The 25,336-nt window shown below is 34.0% G+C and overlaps 3 protein-coding genes across 3 annotated transcripts; all 3 read right to left on the minus strand.

The window, feature by feature from the left end:
• Nucleotides 1–1,659: 1,659 nt before the first annotated feature.
• LOC107485490 (uncharacterized) lies at nt 1,660–3,792 on the minus strand. Its single transcript, XM_016106029.1, has one exon. The coding sequence runs from the start codon at nt 3,790–3,792 to the stop codon at nt 1,660–1,662; it is 2,133 nt and encodes a 710-aa protein (XP_015961515.1).
• A 3,972-nt stretch (nt 3,793–7,764) lies between these two features.
• On the minus strand, nt 7,765–8,575 carry LOC107485481 (uncharacterized). The gene is made up of 3 exons (XM_016106020.1): nt 8,339–8,575; nt 8,131–8,232; nt 7,765–8,025 (listed from the first exon to the last, which is right to left on the minus strand). The coding sequence occupies exons 1-3, from the start codon at nt 8,573–8,575 to the stop codon at nt 7,765–7,767; spliced, it is 600 nt and encodes a 199-aa protein (XP_015961506.1).
• An 11,730-nt stretch (nt 8,576–20,305) lies between these two features.
• LOC127747766 (glycine-rich protein DOT1-like) lies at nt 20,306–20,656 on the minus strand. Its single transcript, XM_052262363.1, has one exon. It carries the CDS (start codon nt 20,654–20,656, stop codon nt 20,306–20,308), a length of 351 nt encoding a protein of 116 aa, XP_052118323.1.
• Between the last annotated feature and the right edge of the window lie 4,680 nt (nt 20,657–25,336).

Consider the following 25,336-nt stretch of genomic DNA (forward strand, 5'->3'; position numbering starts at 1 on the left):
CAGTTAAAATTCTCCTCGTTACTATTGTGGTAAATTAATGTTGAAACGTTCATTTAAAAAATACATAAATTAAGTATATACAACTAATTAAAATCCTGCAAATCACCAATGCCAATTTCGTCCTCAGAAACATTGTGATTGTTTTCAGCAACATCCACTTCATCTGATTCTGGATCGTTAATGTCGTCCCGTACTAATGGAAATTTTTCTAGATTCTCTATTTGCTGCTCACAAAATGGTATGTCCTCCACCAAAGACTCATCTGGATCCTCCTCATTCAAATCTCCCATATCATATAAATCTCTGGGTTTCATGTGACATACAGAACACCAACCTTCGTCAACTGGATCGTCAACATAGTAAACCATTCTCGCATCTGTTGCAAGAATAAATGGCTCATCTAGTTCAAGAGCACCCGTGTGTATCAACTCTGAAAACCGTACACTCGTGATCCCAAATTCATCTACCTTAATGCCCTTATTAAGCGTGGTATCAACCCAGATACATTTGAAGAGGATAACCCTTAGTTTGCCAAAATAGTCTAACTCTATTATATCGATCACTTTTCCGTAGTATGTACTGTCAAATGATACTGAAACAGGATTTCGTCCACGGCTAATACTAGTCGTAATTGCAGACATGACTACACCACTATTTTGTGTTTTAAGTCCTTCATCTTTATTTACCGTGCGAAACTTGAATCCATGAATGTTATACTCTTCGAATCTCTTTACAACATCATTAGGTCCTTCTGCAAGCCACTTGATTTCAGGAGTAATATCGTTTGCATCATCTATATACGCCACCTGCATGTGATAGATTATTCTGATTTTAAAATGCTTTCACAAATTAGAATATAGAATAGGAAAAGCATTAAATAAATGTAACTAACTCACATAATCCCTAAACCACTCATGGAATTTGGCGTGCATGTATTCTTCAATGAGTTTAGCTGCATTTCTTTTACCGCGGTGTAACTTGGAAATTTCACCTCTGCATATCCTGTTCAAGTAGATAATACTTACACTTTAATTACTTAAACATAATTAAACATTAAAACAAAGATTGCCCTATGAATTACTCGCGAAATTTGTCCAGTAATGAACAATTTGTCAGCACATAGCGATGAGCCTGTGTTTTCTCAATTGGTGTCAACAAACTGATCTTTTGCGATCCACGAGGACTTCCTCTTGCCGGAAAAATTTGAGAAAGAATGTTTGAACAGCTACTAGGAGTGTTGTCATTTTGATCGTCGTTACGATTTGGTCGGTTAAACCTTGTCTCAATCTCATCTTCCTCTAAATATCTGGAGCAAAAAGTTAGACATTCCTCCATCAGGTAACCTTCAGCTATACATCCTTCAGGTGCAGCCTTATTCCGGACATACAATTTTAAATGGCCTAAAGTTCTGTTTGCAAGAAGATAAAATAAATCTACAAAGTCAAAAAATTATAAATAAATCCAACCAATTTAGTGATAACATGATGCACAAAATATTAACATAATAGGATACCTTTCAACAGGATACATCCATCTGTACTGCACTGGACCAGCAATCATTGCCTCTTCTGCGAGATGAATAACTAGGTGAACCATCACGGTGAAAAACGAAGGAGGGAATATCATTTCCATGTGGCAGAGTGTCAACGCAATTCGATGTCAAAGTTTTTCTAAGTTATCAACGGCGAGAGATTTGCCAGACACTTCTCTAAAATAGTTACACAACTCTATTAGCACAGACGTCACCTCTTTAGGAAGGGATCTTCTAAAAGCGATCGGTAAGATGTGCTCCATGAGAATATGTGAATCATGGCTCTTTAGGCCAAAGATCTTCCTTTTCTTCAAATCAATGCATCTAGAAATATTAGAAGAATAACCATCTGGAAAAGAAACACTTTTAAGAACACTAAGAAAAATATCCTTGTCAGCATTTGTCATTCTGAAACAGGAAGGCGGGTACTTGGAAGAATTAGTGAAAGGATGGAGCTGTTCTCGGATTCCCATCAATTGCAAGTCCTTACGGGCTGCCAAGTTGTCCTTAGTCTTTTGTTTGTCATCAAGTACAGTAAACAAAACATTGTCACAAACATTTTTCTCTATGTGCATCATGTCAAGACAGTGACGAATGAGATTATCCTTCCAGTATGGTAAATCCCAGAAAATACTCCTCTTTTTCCACTGCAAAGGGTTGTTGCCAGCATTGAGAGCCTCATGTGATCTTTTGCGACTGCTCTGAATTTGAGACAAAATAGCACTGCCTGATAATGTTGACGGAGGGCCTCTTAGTTCGGTAGTGCCATCAAATGAGTGCATGTTTTGTCTATACTCGTGGTTATCGGGTAACCACCGACGATGTCCCATGAAGCAATATTTCATGCCATGCTTTAACCTCCTGGATACTGTATCAAAGTTACATGACGGACATGCAAGACTAGTATGTGTATTCCACCCAGACAGGTTATCAAGACCTGGAAAATCACTTATGGTCCAAAATAATGCAGCATGCATGCGAAAAAACTTTCCATCAACAGAGTCATACACGTCAACACCCTTCCATAGTTCTTTTAACTCATTAATAAGGGGTTGCAGAAAAACATCAATATTATTACCAGGCATCTTTGGACCAGGAATTATCATAGACATAATAAGAGAGGCTTGCTTCATACAACACCATGGAGGATAGTTGTATACATACAACATCACCGGCCATACACTAATGTTGGAGCTGAGAGTCCCAAATGGATTGAAACCATCGAAAGCCAAAGCAAGTCGTATGTTACGTGGATCTTCAGCAAACTCCGGATATAACAAATCAAACTCCTTCCATGCTTTGCTGTCTCTTGGATGCTTTAACTTTCCATCTGAGTTAGGAAACTCTGAATGCCAACGCATTAGTCTTGATGTTTTAGAGGACATGTATAACCTTCTTAGCCTAGGAGTGAGAGGAAAGTATCTCAATACCTTTTCCGGAATTAGCCTCGCCATATGTTCAGCTGTGTCCAAAACTCCTGGATTGCTGCTGGTGTTATCCTCTGCTTTATATCGAGATGCATTGCATATTGTGCATTTACTCTTGGTCTCATTATCTGGACCCCAAAAGAGCATACAGTTGTTTGGACATACATGAATTTTTTCATATCCCAAGCCTAGCTGCTTAATCATTTTTTTTGCTTCATAAAATGAAACAGGCAGATTTGCATGAGGAAACGCTCTCTTTAGAAGATCAAGTATCATCGAGAATGTCTTGTCAGTCGCACCGCATAGCACTTTGATATGATACAGCTCAACTATAAATGATAACTTGCTATACTTTGTACACTCGGGGTATAATCTGCGATTTCCATCCTTTAGCAACTCTCGAATCCTATCAGATTCCTCTTGAGTATCATCTTCGATATGAATTGGAAAAGAGTTGTTCCTCTCTTCAACGGGCTCATCATCAACCCCATCAAAGTTGTTGGCAGCTGAACCGAAGATATCGTTAAGCATATCCTGTAGTGGAGCTCTTTCCTCTGATTCGCTAAAGTCATGGCTTGATGATGCTTCTTCATGTTGAACTACACTTTCTCCATGCATATACCAAAAAGTGTATTTTTTTGAAAAACCTTTTTGGAGTAAATGTGCTAACACCTCAACTCTAGTCCTCATGTTCTTAAAACCACATCTAATGCACGGACAGATAATTTTTCCATTTACGGCAACCCTTTGAAAGGCAAAATCTAAGAAGTCAGCTACACCGCATTTGTACTCCGCTGTTGTAATTGATTTATCAATCCAACTCTTGTCAATCATAGTTAGACACTCTGGTTTAAATGCCGAGATATGCAAAATGTAAGTATTGAAAAATCAGAGAAATGACTAAATCTAAAAAAACTTTAAAAAACAGGAATATTTAACAGGAATATTTAACTAAAAAAATTAAAAAAGGAAGTTAAGAAGTCTTACTAGGAAATGGAAAATCAGAAACCTGCAGTAAAATAGAAGAGAATTAAAATAAAAATGCGAAATGGGGTAAAATTTATTGATTGAATGAGGGGAAGGGTGCAAATAAATTTTTATCCTATATAATACATGGTACGTTATAAAGTGTCAGAAGGGATATTTATCCTACAATCTCCTATCTAAATTTGTCTTTGGAACAAAAAAAAGGAATTTAAAAGGTACTGACTTAACTAATTTGAATACAATAATTTGCTCGAATTAGCAAAGTATGACTTGAATGGCAGGTTAACAATATGTTAATAATTTTCTAGAATTTCGGATTGAAAATTTGTCCTTTCAGTATCATATGAAATAATTATATTAGAATAATTAAATAAATATAAAAAATAATTAATGTGATTAAGGTATTACTTTGGAAAAAACAGTTTAATTTAAAGAAGAATAAAAAAAACTTTAAAATACAAATTCATAAAAATTCTAAAAAGTTAAATTTATTCTTGCTCGTATTAAAATTAGAATGCAGGTTATTCACATATATAAAAAAATTTGGTGGCATCTATAAGTATTAATTAGTATGTTTTAATGATAAAAAACATTAAGAAGATAAAGACATACTATAATAACGATATAGTGTGTGTTTGGATTACAGTTTACAAACGGGAGTTTGAATAAAATTGATTTTGCAAACTTGATTTTGATGAAAAGTAAGTTTGTGTTAAAGTGATTTATGTTTGGCAATCTTTACATCAAAATGAATTATAGTAAAATAAATGTTGTTTGGATTATACTACTCAAAATCACTTTTAGATAAAAAAAAATTACTAAAATATACACCAACTTAAATAACTTTGGTATATTATCTTATCATTTTAATTTAGATAATTGAATATATCTTATTAATTAATTCTATAATAAAATTAACATTTATACACTAAAATAAAATAATATATAAACATTGGCGAAATATATTTTTAATTAAAACTAACAAAATATAAATTTTAAAGAGTACTAAGAATAATAAAAAAATTAAATATTTATTTTGGTAGTAATTGAAATAAATCAAAAAAAATTTATGATATTTTTTATATAGTATATTTTTAGTACTCTTAGTACTCTTTTTTAGTATGTTATAATTATCAAATAGATTAATAAATTATATTATAAAAAAATAATAAATATAATACATATAATGTCAAACAAAAAGTTAATAAAAAATAAAAATAATAAATAATAAAAAAAGAAAGTTCATGTAAACAAAAATAATAAGAATTCCATAAATAATATAATAATATGTATAAAGGATAAAGTTGGTAAAAAATAAATAAAGATGGAGTATTGATAGCTAGAAGTCCGTTGGTGAAACGCAGAAGTTTAAAATTGTAGCTTTTTGAAAACCATGGTTTTGAAAGCAAAATCATTTCTGCTTTCATGAATAAAAAATTTGCCAAACCAAAAATTGAAGCTTTCAAGAAGGCTAAACGTGCTTCTTCTCTTGTAACGCATTTGCCAAACACACCCATAGTATGTTTTAGTGACTAAAAAAATTAAAAGATGAAGACATTTATAATTATTAAATAATATGTTTTAATGATTTTAAAAATAAGAAGATACCGAAACAGTTATCATCAAATAAAGAATTACTTGTCCTTTGATCTCCTTAATCTTATCTCTTCTATTTTTTTTTCTCGGTTGCAACAAAACAGATGTGGTAAACTCTATGGAATGAAATAGAAGAAATAATACTAATGACCTATGAGTAAACCAACGGTGAACAAGTATTGTATAATAAATTTTATGAATGATTGAAAATATCAGCCCTTATCTATATAACACTATAAACTGCACAAGTTTAGGAATTAGTTACTCAATTCTGTTAAATAGATGACTAAGTCTATTCACATATCTTATCTTGGCCGTTTTAATCTTAATCTTTTATATAAAATATATCTTATTTATTATCTGTTTTATTTTTTCTTTTATATTATTGTTATTTGTTTTGTACCTGAATATTTAAATTTTAAAAACGTAAATTCTAAAGGCCTCAACGCAGCCACCAAATTGTTATAGCCTTTTATGATTCATCTCTTTTATTTCTGGGCACCCACATCTTAATTTTCCCCACCCTTGTTTCTTATCGAAACAGGACGCTAGGAATGAGAAGAGGAATGCCAAATAACAAGCCATGACTACTTTCTAATTTCTGCAATCGAATAAGGTATGCATCTCGAGCGGCCTTTGGTTTTCGAATTCAAGTTGTTCTTCCTCTTGTTCTTCTTCTACTTCGTCACTATTTTTCTTAAATTCAAATTAGAATTTGGGGCTGGAATTAAGAAAACACATATTACACATGCAATTGTACAGGCTTCCCCAGTGGCTCTGGTGGTGCCTAATCCCTCTGCCGCTGGATTCATGGCATCTCGGAAGGCAATAATAACTAGGGGCGCCGCACTTGGACGAGGAGCTGCCGCCACAGGGTTTATCCACTTCTTGGCTCTAACTGAAGCCTCCAAATACAGGAAGGATGGACCTTTCCGGTATCTTTTTCATCCTTAATAAAGAGTGGGTTTGAACGAAAATGTTTGTCAGAAGCTTTTGGTGGGTTTTCCGTTGTTCCATTAGTCTTTGCAATCAGGGCAGGTGCAATTAAGGTTCAAAATCATGGCATGTGCAGTTTAGCTTCATAAATTTAAGCTTTCTTTCGTCTTGAGAAGCATTTATTATTGTTGAAATATCTTTAATTAAAAAGGAAATACATTACTCGTGTTTTCATAAACTGTGTTGCTCTAAGGATTCACGTAACTATTTGATAAGCTTCTGTGAAATGGCACTGCCCCTTTTTTACTCTCAAAAGCAAGGGGAAAGACCAGAAGAGGAAAAAAAATTATTGGCACGTCTTAAGTTTTTCAGGGTCACGACAATAAAGCGTCTCTTTTGAAGTGTACACAACTATCTTCTTAGATCCCTTACAAGAATCTATCATGTATTATATACATACTTAGTTGAGACTTTTTATCGAGAAAATTGTCCATGTTATAATTTAGTGTTGTTAATAAGTTTTCTGGTGTCACTTATATTAGGAAATTTTCTCAACAAATTCTGTATAGATGTCTAAATTTTTGCAGTGATCGTTGGGGGAATAGCCAATTTTGCAACTTATGCAATTGCACATGCTATTCTTGTAAAAAATAATTGTAGTTGCTTTCTTGTTGCATACCATTGGTTATGAGCATGAAAGCAGTAGGAATGGTTTTGAAGCTTACATTTGAAGGCACAAATCAATTCTAGGAATTTCTGAGCTGATTTTTTACAATGATCTTGTTAGGATGTTATATTTTACAGATTAACTACGTGAACAAGGTATCATATTTAGCAGTGATGATGTAATGTATTCTGTTTGCTGCATATTTGAGAATTAGAAATAGAGTCATCTCTGCTGTTTGTAGAATTCTCAGAATATTCATCTCCGGTTTAGATGAATATGTCTATGGCTTTTTCTGAATTAAAAATAGTATGCAGTCTCCCTCTTTCACAACGTTAATGTTATATACTATTTTCATTTATGGAATTAACAACATTACTATTAATATCAAGTATAAATAAAAATGTTCACATGGAAAATAAAAGAAAGTAGAAAACAAAGCATAGAAAAGCATAGTAAATTGAATTGGAAATTTCAAGTACTTCATACATTGATGATCGAAAACCAAATGTGACATTAAACATAAAGAATAAGCCTATATAAAATTGGAACAGGAAACTAACAGAGCTAAAGAACTAATAATATAGTGGACTTATGTTAAACGAAACTAAATTAGAAGCACACTAGACATAATATTCTCCTGGATACCAAATTTCACAAAATTGTCTAGCCTTTTCACGAGCAATAGGATCCAAATTATCCTTCCAAAATGGTTTTTTGTTGAGATCAAAATCTTTTACCGCAGCCTGGGTCTCTGGTGATTCAGTTGTAGAGCGAATATATCCTTTCTTTTGAAAAAACCTTGCAATGTATTGTTTAATGATGATTAATTGTTTTCGACGTGCCCACTCAAACTCGCATGATGGCTTGGTTTTAACGCTTGTCTACATACATAAAAAAATGCACTATTTTATCTACAGTGTTATATATAGGTGTGAGCAAACAGTTTTGAAAATAGTAAAAAGGAAATAACAATATATTTTTGTTACCTTTAGATCCATTAGTATAACATCTGCATCCCATTCAGAAGAAATAGTAAAATATGGAAATCCATGCTTTTGCAGATACTGCACGCTAAGTGCATATATCTCCTACAAAATTATTCAAACAGACCGAATAATTATAGAGAATTATTAAATGATAACATTATGTTAAATTGGATAATAAAACACATATAGAATATTAAAAGCAGAAAACCTCTGTAATAGAATCCATTGGGGTATTAGTGTAGAATGCATGTGAGAAGGGCGACTTTTCACAGATATTGGTGTGAGCATTGAGTGCTATCAGCCAAGAATGCACATTAATCTTGTTACACCAAGTATTGGAGGCCACATCGAGTGCGTGTTGCAACGAGGAGAATGGAGAAGCAGAAGCCATCTCCGATGCAAACTTGATGCTTCCACAGCATTCAAGCAAATCGCGCTCTTCCATAGTAATCCAAGTTGAATTTTTGTTGCAAGGTCGTGCAATTGTCATTTTGTGTGACCTACTTAGCAACAAATACATCAAGTTTTGAAAGCATAATTAGTAATATTTTTCATAATTAGGACAATTAATCAGATTCATATAAACAAATCAAAAATTTAAAAATTACTGAAATATACTGACAAAAAATTAGTTCTCATTCACTTCACACCCCAATTCAAATTATACTCTTTATCAAGAGTTAAAGATGGAATTCAAGACAGAATGTAAACCTGACAATAAAAAATTTTTTGCATGTTTTTTATTATTTGTATTTCTTACCTTTTTATTTTTTGTTATTTATTTATGATAGAGTTAAATTTGGATTTACATACTTAAAGAACACAGACACTAATCATAACAATCATCACTTTCAACACTACAATAATAATCCATAGTGTATATGAAAAAAATAAGTAATTTAAAAAATTAGTTTCTTTTAGTACTCTCTTGTACTCTTCATATAATTTTAAGATATTTAACATTCAGCATTATTATTGTAGCATTAATTTATTTTCTAATAATTTGATCAACATTATAGTAACTATTATATCAAACATGCATCTCAAACAGAATCAGATTTAAACTCCGTAAATAAATAATAAAGAGTAAAAAGATAATAAATACAAACATAACCATGATAAATAAATAGAAAATAATAAATTATATTTGATAAAAAGAAAAAATGTGCATAATAACAATGAAAGAAAAATTGAAACTGCAAATTATAATCTATCTAATTTTTATACTCTTAATGAACAACATAGCCACTATTTAATCAAGAAGCCAAAATTAACTACGTTTGCAGAATTATAAATCATGAATCACCTCTAAAATTAAATAATTAACATACCTTAGTTATTCTCAGCGGCACTGGAAATGAGGGAGAAGAAAGCAACTATCTGGATTCTTGAGAAAAACTGCACCTTAATTACGGTTTAAATTTAAGAAAAAGATAAACTGCATAACAAAGTTTTGAATGAGTTGGAGGGAATGACCAAATTAAGCGCGGAATTGAAAGTGAATATCGTTTAATTTTTGTCACGGTAATAATTGGCTCTGTGGAAAATTTTAAAATCCATCTCAAATTAGCCACGGACAAACGAGAACGTGAAAAAATTCCGTAAAATTTGGCCACAGAGATATAATACGTTGCCATTACATACCACGGTCCATAAACTTTGTCACTGATTATCGTTCGTGAGTACCTTCCCGTTGGTAACTCCCGTGTTTTTGGTAGTGCACACACTAATAAGTGCTTTAATATTTTTTAAAGAATTATTTAATTATTATATTTTTTACTAGTATAAAAAATTATATAACAATAATATAGAAATTGGGAATTAATGCTAAATGTTAATTAATAATAATGGGTTATTTTATAATGAGTTTTAAATTTGAATTTAAATTTTTAAATAAATTTCTATAAATCCATTTCAAATTGAAATGTGATTTTATTCAATTGAAAATAAAAAAATTGAAAAATTAGAATTTACAGCATACTACTATTTATATGGAGAGAAAATGTAAGAAAGTAAGCCAACACTAATCAATTTTAAAATTTAAGATTTGTAATTTAAAATATAAAATTAAGAATTTATAATTTAAAATAAAAAAATATTCTAAAAAATGACTAATGTTAAGTGAAAAATGTTAGTTTTTAACGTTATTTATATGGGTAAATATTAAATAGTTAAATTTATCTCTGAAAGATTATTTGTTTTCTAAATTGGTTCTTTTAAAGATTTTAAATTAATTGTGTTAGTTTTTCGGTCATTTTTTTTATTGATGGTACCAAAATTTATTAATATGATATGTTAAGTGATACTACAACACACATATAAAGTTTTAATTAACTATTAACATGATAAGTTCATGAAATTAGATCAAATCAAAATCTAATTGAGGAAAAAATTTGAGGTATTGAAATCCCTCAATTTGAAATTTATTTGATTTAATTTTATAAGTTTATTATATTAGCCACCAATTAAAATTACTAAGTATGTATTGTGGAATCAATTGTCGTGTCACATTAACAAACTTTGACGTTATTAAAAATGGAAGTGACAGAAGAACTAAAGTGACTAATTTAAAATCTTTAAAAAATAAATTTAATTAATTCTTTTTTTAAAAAACTAAATTTAAAAAATGAGTAATTTTTTAAAATTTAATTTGACCATTTACCTATATGTATAACTATAAAAAAGGAAAGAAGATGATTCTGCTCCTTCTTTTCGATGCCTATACAATATAAGTTTTATTCTTATAAAATTTTCAACAAATTTTCTCAATTGAAATTTCGTTAGTGAAAGAATTGACAACAAAAAATGATCTTCTCATGAACACGTACGCATGGCGCGTTTTCTTACATTCGACTTTATATTTGATATATATTATTTAAATAAAATTTACAATACAGAAAAACTTACTATAAACTACGATACTTTAGTACTTCTGCGAAGAACCGGTAATAATCCGTCACTCACGCCTTTAAAAGTCTTACCATAGAACACTACAACATTTTTTGTCTATTGTAACATATATTCAAAACAATATTTTAAAAATGTTGTCTAAAATATATATATACAACACTTTATACTAGTGACAAAAAAATAGAACTATAACAACATATTTTTAATCAACACACTATAAGTGATGCCTTTAATAAATTAAAAGACATTTATTAAGTGTTGCTCCATCAAATATACAAAAGCAACTATTATAAAACTAATATCTTACTTTTTATAAGAGTTATCTTTAAATTTATTTTAAACTTTATTTTTTAAGTGTTGCCTAAAGTTTTTAATGCCTCTTTTAAAAAATAAATTTTATCTTTAAGACATATTTTAACTTTAATTATCATTTTCTATCAATTTAAAAATAAAACAAATTCAACTTAATAACAAAAAAATAATAAAACACAAAGTTAATTAAGATTAGAAAATCAGAAAAGACCACAAAAAGAGGATTAGGGTTCTCTATTGCACGAAAAAAAAAAGAGAGGAGGAAAAAATGCACGGTGAGGGGAGAGAGACAGAGAGTGATGAAGAGAAGAAAAGAAAATGAGAACTGCCATCAAATGAGGAAGAAGAGAAAGAAGGAGAAGAAGACGACGGAGAGAGAAGTTGCCACCGCCACTTTCTTCACCTACAGCACCGTCTCTGCCTTGCGCTATTGTTGTTGTCTCTACCTTGCGCTGCCAGATCCGCCACTGCTGTAATCCCTCTTCTCTGCTCGCCGTCGTCGTGTTTCTCATTGCTCGAGCTCACGCCTTGTTCTACTCTGCTCTGTCGCGTTTTTCTGCTCGCGCCGTTCTAAAACCTCTGCTCTGCTCCGCGTTCTGAAACCTTTTCTCTGCTCCGCCGTGGTGCCGTGCTCTATCCTCTCAGGCAAATTGATAACTCTCCGCCATTCACCTTTTTCACTCAAGCCTCTCGCCTCAGCCTCGGTCCTCAGGCATCTCTTCCTCCATCATCGTCATTGAAGGCTTGTAGATTGACTTTACATACTACTTGATTAATTTAGTTGAATTGTTGAATTAATTACAATAGTTCTAGTATACATCTCTCTCTCTCTCTCTCTCTCTCTCTCTCTCTCTCTCCACACACATCTCTTTCAGTTTAATCGATTGAAGAAGCTCACATAATCCTTTTCTTCTTTTCATTGTTTTTGCAGTTTCGAGTTCGATCATGTCGAAGGACAAAGACTTTACCGATTTGTCGCTCACCTTCAAATACCTCTTAGGTTTGATTTAAATTGTTGTTTCTTTTTCGAGTAATCACAATTTAGCAATTTATGTGATTTTAGTTTAATTGTTGTTTCTTAGGTTTGTATTTTGTTGTTCTGTTTTGTGTTTGGGAGTGCTTAGTTGCCAATCTTTGAATACAGGCATCTTATGTCTCTGTATTTTCCTCTGAAGATTATCAATGAAGTGTTACTAATGGTGAGCTTCAAAAAAAGATGAATGATGAAAAAAAAGATTACAAGGTGCTGCACTTGCTCTATTCTGTTTATTTTTAAGAACTTTGTCTTACTCCTCTAAAAAATTAGTGGTTTGAGTTATGTACAGTTTATTTATCAATAAAAAGTTTGAAAATGTTGATAGTGCACTAATTATATATAACTAATTCATATGAATTAATTTTTATGGGAGAATCGATTTTCCTCTGTTCTTCACAATGCACATTCATGTATGGCATATTTTACTAAGCTGATGAAAAGCTTTTTTTTTTAGTTGAATCAAAATGTATTCTTATTTCATTTATTTATGTATTCTTTTCACATTGTGTCAAAATATGGAAGATTGTGCACATTGTTATGGTTATTGAACTTTTGTGTTGGACCATAGCAGCAATCGAACTCTAAAGCCCGTGACCGACTCTGTCCATCTCCGCCGCAAACAAAAGCACTTACTTGTCTGGTCTGATTTTCATGTAAGAGACGGCATTGCCATATACATTTACAAACCTTATAAAAGAATGAAAATTGATGCTAGAAGAAAGGCAGAGGTATCAAGCAATTATAAGAGTCAATTTCTTGCAAACATGAGGTTGATTTTCTCAGTTTCAATCTGATTGATTATGTTAAACTTGTGTCTAGATTTTGGTATCTACTTTTGTTTTATCAAACATGTAATTAGGATCCTTCTTTTTGGTGCATTGCAGCCATGAATTGAGGACACCTATGGCTGCAATAATTGGGCTACTCGACATTCTTATGTCCGACGACTGTCTAACCAGCGAACAGTGTGCAACGGTTACTCAGATAAGAAAATGCTCGACGGCGCTGCTACGGCTTCTTAATAAACATCTTGGATCTTAGCAAGGTGACATATTTAATTATTTTGCTCAAGAACATTCAATTATAAGTTCCTTGAAAAAAATATGCACTTACTTGTTTGGAAAAACTTTCTAAAGATTCATAGAATATAAGTGGAATCAGGAAAGCTAGTTCTAGAAGATGCTGAATTCAACTTGGGAAGGAAACTTGAAAGACTAGTGGATATGTTTTCTGTGCAATGCATGAATCACAATCTAGAGACTATCTTAGACCTATCTGGTTAGTATATAATATGAATTATATTTTAGTATGAATCTAAAATCTTATTTTGGTGACTAGAAATCTCTTCAACAATGATTCTGATGCATCTTGTTAATTGGTTGTCCTTGCGGATGATACGCCAAAGCTAGTTCGCGGTGACTTTGCTAGAGTAGTCCAAAGTTTTGCAAATTTGATCAACAACTCAATTAAATTTACTCCTTGTAAGCCAAAATTTATGTGTTAGTTTTTTTAGACAAGTAGTGTTGGTAAAGTTAAGCCATACAATGCAATTTACACCGGATCGCTTGTGGCATAATCTGTTTCCTTCTCAATAGGAAGTATTATTTAGAAACCCCCTCCTCCCAAGCCTCTTGGCTCTACTTTATAAAGCCCAACATAGTGAAGTAGAAAAGTCTAACTTGTTGATTCTGACTATGACTAACAATTTTTTATTCAAGATCATGTACATTTATGCCTCACAAATTAAGAGAGGTACGTAGTAGGTTGGCAAATTGGCAAGTCTGTCAATTATTGAGCCCTTGTTATTATCTTGAAAGCTTTGGACAGATGAAGCTTGGATTACTAATTTACAGATTTTACTGTAATGAATGGATTTAGGTTATTTATCTATTTCTTCCATGCTGTCAGGTCCTGTCTCCATTAAAGGATGGAATTATTGCAAACTGGGACATTGTTGACAACATATGGGATCATGCCTTCAGGTTGGTATTGATTATCCAATCAGTCTTTGATCTGTGTAGCATAGTTGTTAGACTTGAATAGTAGCATGGACAAGGCTTATATGATACAGAGAACCCTACCACACCCCCTCTCCCCGCCCACCACCAAAATTGTCTTTTTATCCCTTTCTCTGGTCATACCTACCATTAATATTCATTTTGTAGTCTGTGGACATGATAATTCTTAGGTTAAGCATGCTAATAAATAAATCATAACAAAGTAGGGAAGAGATTGCTTTATCAGGAGATAGCCAAAATAGTGAAAGAATCCGTTTGACAGAGTGCCAAGAGTTTGAAATATGTGTAGCCTAGTGGAAAACTTGCAGAAATAGGAGCTAGCTACTAAGAAAAAGTTGAAACAGGGGTGGGTGGGGGCTTGTATTTGGCAGACCAGCAATTGTGAACTAGCTTTTGACCTTTTGCATATGACCACAGAAGATTGAGAACTTAATTGTTAGGGACAGGGGGCTTTGAAGTTCCTTTATGTCGCACCAATCAACAGCTCAAGTATGCTTCACACTTCAAAGGGATAACATCAATGCATCAACGATAGGGTATAACTCTCTCACTAGTACTATATACTCATCTATATCAGGTACATGAATAATAATATACTTTTTGTTATGTATTATTTGCAGATTTAGCATATGGAACAAGTCAAGCATTGATATAAAATATGCAAGTAAATTGATATTTTTTGGATAAATATTAATTACTATTTTGTTATGACAATTATTGTTAGATAAGAATTTTATTATTTTGTTGAAAATTATTAATAAACGTGTATTTGAAATACTAATTAAACTTTTTAATATCTATTTTAATTAGAATTTTATTATTAGTTATTTTGTCTCTTTTATAATTTTTTTTATTGTGCACAAATTTATTTATTAAATAAAATAATTACACATGTATGAACAAAAAAATTATTGTAAATTTTATTTTTGTGTATTTTTATTACAAAAATAACTTTTATTTTTACCAAAAAGGCAACCCTTCTATTAGTTACATATTTTGAATATTAGACAACACTTGTATAGTTGTATATCCAAAAGAAAAAGAAACACTTATATAGGCTGCATATCCAAAAGAAAAGGCAACACTTATATAGGTTGCATATCTAAAAGAAAAGGCAATGCTTTAAAAGGTTGCATATTCATAACTAATAGGCAACACTTCAAAGTATTGCGAATTCAAACTTATAAATAACACGTAAAAGAGTTGCATTTTATTGCAAATAGGCAACATTTTGTAGTAGTGGCCAAAATATAAGAGAAAAGACAACACTGAAAAAGTGAAGTCTCAAACACACCTTTGAAGTGTTGTTGTTTTTCAACCAAAGGCAACACTTACCAAGTGTTGCAAGTGTTGCTCTCAAAAGCAACACTTTTGAAATAAAAAAGTGTTGCCTTGATCTAAGGCAACGGCTGCATATGCAACGCCACCCAAAAACATTGCCTTAGGTCCAAAAGTGTTGCCATAGATCAAAAGCAACTTTTTGTCAGCTTTTAAGCAACACTTTTTGAAAGTTGCCTCAACCTGAAAATGTTGTAGTGGAATTATATGATTAGATGAATTCCCGTTTCCCGAATACAGATTATATGCATATTTTAGTTATTATTATTTCAAACAGGTCAAGTTTCAAGAGCAACACAATGTTTTAATATGGGAACAAATGAAGCAAATAAAATAAAAGTAATATTATGTTAATATCTTGTTAAATTTCATTTTAATTATAAACTATCTATTATATAATAGATGGAGTGTATTGTGACTAATTATGGGGGCTATATATACTGGTTATACGATTTGATAACTAACACTATATATATCCCAACTAATTTTAGTTAACATCACAGTAACTTAAGTTAAAATGCATAATTAAATTAAACTCAAATTAATATTATACAATTTATTTAAATTTAAAAATATTACAAGAATCTTTCAAGTACATCTTTCTATATAAATTGAATGACATGCATTCGATTTGTAGATTTCTATAGTAAATTAAAGTTGACAAATTCGAATTATCAAGAAAAATGTAAACCGAATCAGCCAAAATCGATTTATACATGCATGTCAATTCCCTAGTAAATCGAATCACGTACATTCGATTTATGCATGCAATGTTTTGCCCTTGATAATTCAAAACAAGCTGTTTCAATTTACCTCTAGGTTGGTTCTATATAATTTGAATAGGATTGATTCGAATTACTGTGCACTTATCAATCGAACTAGGCAAATTCGATTTAGTGTGAGGCCAACGTATATAAATATGATATGAACGTGAATTCCTTTTGAGAGTGAAACACAATGACTAATGAAGATAGTTTTTTAGTATTGGCACACTATAGAGGGTCTATTAACAAAAAAACATAATCTGGAATTAAGTTTACTGATAAGGATCCCCTTAGTATTTTTCTGAAACCTTCAACGAGCTTCGTTGAGTTCCTGAATTCTATAATTCGAAAAATAGGATTACAAGGCGTGAAATGGGTTGAGAAGTTATTCTATAGAATTCCGATTTTAGTTTTGCGGGATGATGTGAAATACAATTCATTTGTCATAGGGAGTGAAGATGATTTGCAAGTTCTGTTCCATTGTCATCGGTAGTTTCTTGAGGTTAGGACCCCTGAGCTGTTGGCCAAGCTTGTAGATGTGGTTCCCAGCTCGGGAGGTTCGAACCGGAATCCCCAACATCTAGCAACAGCAGCTTGTTCTAGTTCGAGGCCTGTTTGTGCCTCTTTATCCGTGCCTGTTATTGTACTTGAGGTAGTGTTGGTTGTCTCTCCGTCCTTCGTAGCTGATCTAAACCGCAGTGGTGACGGAAAAGTAGGTATTACTAAGACGCAACCAATTTCATTAGAGGGTGGAGTACTGAATGGTATAGATGATGTGCTACGAGATGATGACGACGATGATGATGTAGAGCCGGACATCATTGCCGATGATAGTGGTGATGACATAGCAGAAAGTAATCTAGCTGGGGGTGGCGGAGTGTCTAGTTTAGGGACTCAGTAGTACCCCCCGCACTTTTCAAATTTGGACTTAGATGCCATGAGACAGCATGGGGTTCCTGGTGAACCTGTTGTATTTGGTGCCAGAGATACACAGGGTACCGAGGTCTAGCGGAGTTTCAGGTTGGTCAGCATTTTCAAGATAAAGAGGATGGTGTTAAGCATGAAGACCTATAGCATCTGATGCGGGGTTCAGTACAAAGTGGTGGAGTCTGATTATCACAAGTACTATGGAAAGTGTAAGGAATTTGACAACGGGTGCACATGGTTTATTTGAATCAGTCTCTACCGACGTAGAGGTATTTGGGAGGTAAAACGACACAATGGATCTCATACTTATCTGGCCACGTCGATATCGAGTGATCACAGGAGTCTTGATTATCATGTGATCTCTGCATTCATACTGCTAATGGTTAGAGCTAATGCTGCCGTGTGTATCAAGGTACAACTGAATAAAATAGAGGCACATTTCAGTTTTAGACCGATTTACAGGAGGGTTTGGTCGGCTAAGTAGAAGGTAGTGGAACAGATTTGCGGAGATTGGGATAAGTCATACAATGAGTTGCCGTGATGGGTACTAGGTGTGTAGATGACGATGCCGGGTAGTATTGCAGTGTTGAGGACGAGTCCTGTGCGAGTGGGTGGGCAAGTGGAGCAGTCGCATGCCTAATTCCATTGGATTTTTTGGACATTCCCACCATGTATTGATGCCTTCCGATATTGTAAGCCGTTGATCAGTATTGACGGGACCCACTTGTACGCCAAATACGAGAGTACATTGCTCGTTGCGATTGCTTAGGACAGGAACTCCAACATCCTGCCTGTTGCATTTGCAGTTGTGGAGGGTGAGAATGCTGAGTTGTGGTTATTTTTTCTATCCAACCTCCACCAGCATGTCACTCCGTAGCTGGATATTCTATCGATATTGGATTAGCACAATGGTATTAATGTTGCACTTGAGGCTCCTGACGGAGGTTGCCTACCATCTGCTGCCTACCGTACATTCTGTATTCAACATATGGCCGCAAAATGTTTCCTGACTTTGAAGGACAAGGATGCACGTAAGCTTCTAGTGAACGTGGCATATGCCAATACTGAGGTTGAATTTAATTACTGGTTTGATATTCTACGAACTGAAGACCCTGCCATGTGTGATTGGGCTAATAGGATTGAGTATGCAATGCGGACTCAGCATCGAGATGAGGGAAGGAGATTCGGACATCTGACGATAAATACTCTGAGTGTTTGAATTCGATACTGAAGGGAGCGAGGAACCTTCCACTTTGTTCACTGGTGAAGTCCACGTACGGGAGGTTGACCGAGCTATTTGTTCGCAAGAGAAGAGAGGTAGAGGCCTAACTGGGAATCGGACAGCAGTTTAGTCAGCATCTGGTGAAGGCTATAGTGGTCAAACTGAAGGCCTTAAGATGTTTCACAATGACTTTATATGACAGGAATAACTCTAAATTCAGTGTCGCTGAGACTACACCTACTAGGTCATTCTCACTTGGTAGTTATAGAGTGTCACTCAAGGCACAGACATGTGATTGTGGATATTTCCAGGCATGTCATTATCCATGTTGTCATGCCTTAACTTGTTGTGCGTATTCACGTCTGACTTGGCAGCTCTATGTGCATGAGGTGTATCGCCTTAGCTCGGTGTTCAACGTGTATTGGATGGGATTCATCCCTCCGATCCCTGAGGGTTTTCAGCCACCGTACGATGGACCAATAGTCATACCTGACCCCTCAAAGAGACGTGCGACTGAAAGGTGTCCTAGGACCACTAGGGTCTGGACTACCATGGACGAAGCTAACCAGAACAAACCTAAGAGATGTAGGCTGTGCAGACAGTTAGGACACACACGTAGGACATGTCCACAGGGCGGGGTCACCATGGGTACCGGAGTCGATGTCTAGTCATTAGTTTCATATTTACATTGAAGTATGTTAGTGTTTTCTATTTAGTCAACTTTATTGTGTTTATGCATTGTATTGTTCAGTATGTTCCATGATGTCTTTATTATTATTTCACAGTGACTATGTATTCGCAACTATTGTGTTATTGTGTATTATATTAGATCTTTTTTTTTCAAACACTCGTCTGATGTTAACTAATAAAATTATATGATAGTATGTTATACGGTTTCAAACGATGTAAACTCATTGATGACAGTAACGATGTAAACTCATAACAATATAAGGCCAAAGTAACTAGGAGTGTTAACTCACACACTAAACAAGAATAAACTACAACACACAGACAATACTAAGTGATACAAAGTAAAGCAACAACGAGCTACAACTCATACACCAGGCACAAATAAATTACAACACACAGACAATACTAAGTGATGCAAAGTCAAAGCAATAACGACCTACAAGTCATACACTAAACACGAATAAAATACAACACACAGACAATACTAAGTGATGCAAAGTCAAAGCAACTATGAATCATAACTCATACACTAAACACCAATAACCATTACTCATCCAAACAGATGCGACCTTGTGAAGCAGCGTCGAGGTCGTCGGATCCTTTGGCGTCTCTAGGCGAGTGTCACCTGATCCTCGTCTCCATCTCTGGCTGCCTCTGCCTCGTGTGTAGTCTGTGGGGGTGGTCTAGACGGTCCTGCCACAGTCTCTGGGGCGACTGTGTATGCCGAAGGAGGAGTGCCATCCAAAGCAAAATGCTCATATGACGTGCCTGACGGGGGCTCGTTCAAGTCCACATCTAGGTGTGATTGGGATCCGGTGGTATGCGACCTTTGGTGTGTTACCGCATCCTCTTGCATGATGACACTAATCTCCTCAAGGAAGTGTGATCCTCTGAAGTCTGCATTAAGACCCTTACTAGTGAGCAGGTCCGATAGAAGCTGACTTGGGCTAATTCATGTCTAGCTGTCATGTACATCCTTGAATCCCCTTCCACCATTTCCACCGCCACCCTTGCCGGTATCATCACCTACACCAAAACCATACCAGTCTCCACGAAGTGATCCTCTACCACTGCCACCATGCTTACCTCCTCCAAGTCCAACCCCCATCCAACCCTCATCTCCGCCACGATGCCCTCTATCATCCCCATCATCATCCCCACCATCACCATCTTCGTCAACACTGTCATCATCATCATGCTTGCATCTCTCTCTATCTCTAGCTTTATATCGATGACCACCCCTCCCTGCCTGTCCAACATGACCCCTACCTTGTCTACGACTTCGACCTCTATCCTTATCTCCCGCCATCACCTCGTCGAGCTACCGCCAATCATGCTGGCTCCTACGTGTCCTAACATGAGCTTTCTACACAACTTGACGCCTATCTGAAACATCATCCACCTGATGCATGTCAGGAACTCGTCTTGGACCTTGTTGGGTCACCTCGACCAGAATAGGAACTGCCCTGGGGTCACCAGGTAAGAGCTCAGGCGAAAGGACTCTCCTGCCATGTTGGCTCCACCAATCCAAAAACTCATGCGACGGGTCTGGGTTTGGAACAATATCAAACCGAATGACATGATCCGCCCAATTGTCCCAATGGAGGTGCCAAAACTGCAAGTTGTATAGTAACCATTGATCACCACCTCTGCCATCCTTCGACATCAAGAAATCGATATCGAGTGCGGCTTGTGGTCAAGGCTGTACTCCACCAAACTATGGTAGTTCACGATCTACCTGGTGCTACTCTATGATGGCAAAATATATCAACACCGTCACGGACCTCCATAACACCATATGCTGCTCCAATATTTTTGGATGCACCACCTGAACTACATCATGAGAGTTATACGACATCCATGTGAACTGTAAATAGAAATAATTATAGAACGTCATCATTAAATATACAGTGTTGCCAATCTGACATCGATAGTAATTGTTTAGAATTGTCAAAATACTCACATTTTCAGCCTGTAGGAGATCTATCCTGAGCCTTCAATGAGCAACTCGAAGTCCTTTCTCACTTGCGGTCGAGCTGTGACCTGACCATCTACAACCGAAATACAAGTTATCACTAAATAAAACTAACATAAAAAATTGTGACAAATATTGCATACAAATAGAGAACTACCTCAAGGCCAAAGACCAGTCGAACGTATCATATCCAACGGGCCTGAAATCAGAGAACCGCCAGAAGATCCATGACTGAAGCAGCTGCAATGGACCGACTAACTTCACAACGTTTCTATTCGCCACGTGACATATGCACCGATATAACCATGAAAATGCAGCTGATCCCCAACTGTAACCCCCATGTCCTCAAGCTTGGCTATGTATGGCAGCCACTAAGTGTAAAGGCGAGTACCAGACTTGTCGCCAAATAGTTGAGTCCCTAAAAGCATCATGATATAGGCCTGTGCATACCTTCTAATAGTGGTGTCATCGGCGCCATCAGGAAGCTCTCCAAATGTGTCATGCATCCAACTACATCCAACTGCATTGATGCAGTTTGTAGGAGGCAAAAAGTCCAACAGCTGCTCGAACCATACCCAAGCTGAACGACCACCCTCGATGTATCGCTCAAACTCCGTCAGGCATTCACTGATGTAATGTCCATCAATCAGTATCCCTAACTGGTACGCAACGTCTTGTAGTATAATTGTGCACTCTCTGAACGACATATGAAACGTGTGCGTCTCTAGACGCTATCGCTCCACGGATACACTAACCAATTGCTCATCCAAACTAAACCAAGCATTGTTCAACCTCGTAAGATGGTATAAACTGGCCATCTGCAAGTACAGAATGATCTTCACGTCCAGGCGCATACCTTGTTGCCGTTTCATGCTCTTGATACATTGGTGGGGCTGCATAAACAGCATAACAAACTGTCTCTTAGGACCACATTAAAACATATTCCTATAACAATATTAACTATTGCATCTGTTAATGCGAAGAATGACATAAACACAACCAAATAAGATTACGGGTTCAAACACAAAATAACATTAAATATTCATCGGTTGCCAATGTTGTCGTCACAAGAATTCTAACTAAAACATAGCAGGTCACTACTAATGGTTTCATTAATAAAAACTCAAATCCCAACATAGACTCTAATCACTACTTTCACTCTAACTAAGTTTCACTACCAATTATTTTCACTACTAATAATCTTTAGTTATTCGTAATCAGTATTCAAGCTAGAACTTGCCTCATCAAACCTCTAGAAATTAATAAGTTATTAATCTAACCACTGAATCTAGTTTAAAAATTATAAATCATGACTAGCATTCTAAGAAATAGAAAAAATATCTAATACTATTTTCATAAAAAAATGTATGTACTAACCTCTTTATTGATGACACCAGCAATATGGGCGGCTTTGTCCAAATGATAAAGATGATCCGGGTTATCCTCCATCAGCAACGTATCTGAAGGTTAGGGTGTTTGGGCTAAAGTTTTTCTGGGATTTGGTGCAGTAGGGTTTCTAAATGTAGTTCTAATGAGTTCAATTCGAACTGTTTTTATAGGGAAAACACAAGTAAATCGACTCAGCTCAAGTCGAAATACCATGGGTGCCCATGTTGTGTAATTCGCATAAGCCCCATTTGAATTATATAGAAACCAACCTAGGGGTAAATCAAAACAGCTTGTTTCGAATTACTAGGGGCGAAACGTTATATGCATAAATTGAATGTACGTGATTCGATTTACTTGGGAGCTGACATGCATGCTTAAATCGACTCTGGTTAGTTTAATTTGCATTTCTCTTGGTAATTCGAATTTATCAGCTTTGATTTATTATGGAAATTTACAAATCGAATGCGTCTCATTCGATTTATATAGAAAGATGCACCTGGGAGATCCTTGTAACGTTTTTGGATTTGGATGAATTATGTAATATTGATTTGGGTTTAGTTTAATTATACATTTTACCTGATAAGTTATGAAATAAAATCAATATGAAGTCCAGTAAAAATAAACTTTTATTAAGTTTAAATTTTAAATATTTTTTAATTAAATTTTGAATATTTTTGTTTTTAGAAATTTTAAATATTTTTTAATCTTATGTTAAATGTTAGTCATACAATGTTGATTCTCAAAATTTTTTCTTATAAAATTAAAGTGACACTTTTTTTACTATTTTTATAATATTTTTTATTTTTTAAATTGAAAGAAATTTTCGAATATTAAAAAAAAGGGTTAACCACCAAAAATGCCTCCGAATTATTCAAACGCTGACAAAAATACACCCGAATTTTATTATCGACAAAAATACCTTTAAATAATTTAAAAACACAACAAAAATACCCAACAGTAAATATATATTTTCAAAAAATGTCTTAGAGATTGAATTTTGATGCAATTTTTTACAAGAATAATTATAAAATTGAGATATTATTATTCTTAAAATTTGATGATTTTTCATTAAATATATTATTTTTTAATAATTTTTTTGTTAACAACCAATAATACTTTTAAAAAATCACAAAAAAATATATACTTAACAAAAAATTACCAAATTTTAAGAATAATAATATCTCATTTTTCTAATCATGTTTGTAAAAAATAGCATCAAAATTCAATTTCTAATGTATTTTTTGAGAAATACATATTTAATGTTAGTTTTTTTGCAAGATTATCTAACATTAAATATGTATTTCTCAAAAAATACATTAGAGATTGAATTTTGATGCGAGTTTTTGCAAGAATGATTAGAAAAATGAGATATTATTATCCTTAAAATTTGGTGATTTTTTGTTAAGTATATAATTTTTTTGTAATTTTTTTGTTAACAACCAATAATACTTTTAAAAACTCACAAAAAAATATATATTCAGCAAAAAATTACCAAATTTTAAGAATAATAATATCTCATTTTTCTAATCATGCTTGTAAAAAATTGTATCAAAATTCAATCTCTAAAGTATTTTTTTAAAAATACATATTTACTGTTGGGTATTTTTGTTGTATTTTTAAATTATTTAAAGGCATTTTTGTCGATAGTAAAACTCGGGTGCATTTTTGTCAGCGTTTGAATAATTCGGGGGCATTTTTGGTAGTTAACCCTAAAAAAATTACTACTTTAATTTTAGTAATATTTTTTAAGTTTTGTCAAAGTTGTATAATTACCACATTCACCCCAACAAACACCTATGTATGTATTAGTATATATTAGGATATAGTTTTATATATAGTAGCATAATGTTAGACAAAAAATGCTAGTTTCACAATGAGAAATTCTGCTAAATATATCAAGATCAAGATAATAGTAATACATATGCATTAATTGGTGGTTAAAAGACTGGACGTTTAAAAGTCACAAGTGATTAAAAAGTAATAAGTGCACCCCACTAAATATTTACCGTGCCTACCTAATTTTGAACACTACTACATTTTAAACCTTTAGTAGCATTTATCTTTTAACATTTATTAAAATGTTAGTAATTATAACAAAATCACATATTAAATATTTATGCTAAAATGTTACCAAATGCATTTAATTTTTTTAAAAAATGTTACCTATTCCTACTCACTTATTCACATTCACAGGAACAAGAAAAACTCCTTGGTCACAAAATCAAAATCTCTCACTCCTCACATCCAAATCTCACTCACGTTGCAATCTAATCACTTATTCCTTCGCGCATTTGCTTCGATCTCGATCTCGCCGGATTTCAATCTCAATCTCGCTCTTGCTTGATCTCGATATCACTCTCGCTCAATTCTCGCTTTCGCTCTCGCTCGATTCTCACTCTCGCTCGATTCTCGCTCAATTCTCGATATCTCTTCGGTGAGGCTACAACTTTTGAACTCATCACCGATCTTCTCTCCTAAGTCATTGTTGCCTTTGTGATCATTGCTACTCCTCTGTCCTCCTCATTGTAAGTGTCTCTACTTTTTGCTTGCAGTCATCGTCACCGTCGCCCTATAGGTAGGTCATCCTTCGATCCTTAATATGTTAATTTATGTTATGAATTCGTG

The sequence above is a fragment of the Arachis duranensis genome, chromosome 1 (assembly GCF_000817695.3).
Source record: "Arachis duranensis cultivar V14167 chromosome 1, aradu.V14167.gnm2.J7QH, whole genome shotgun sequence".
Classification (NCBI taxonomy): Eukaryota; Viridiplantae; Streptophyta; class Magnoliopsida; order Fabales; family Fabaceae; genus Arachis; species Arachis duranensis.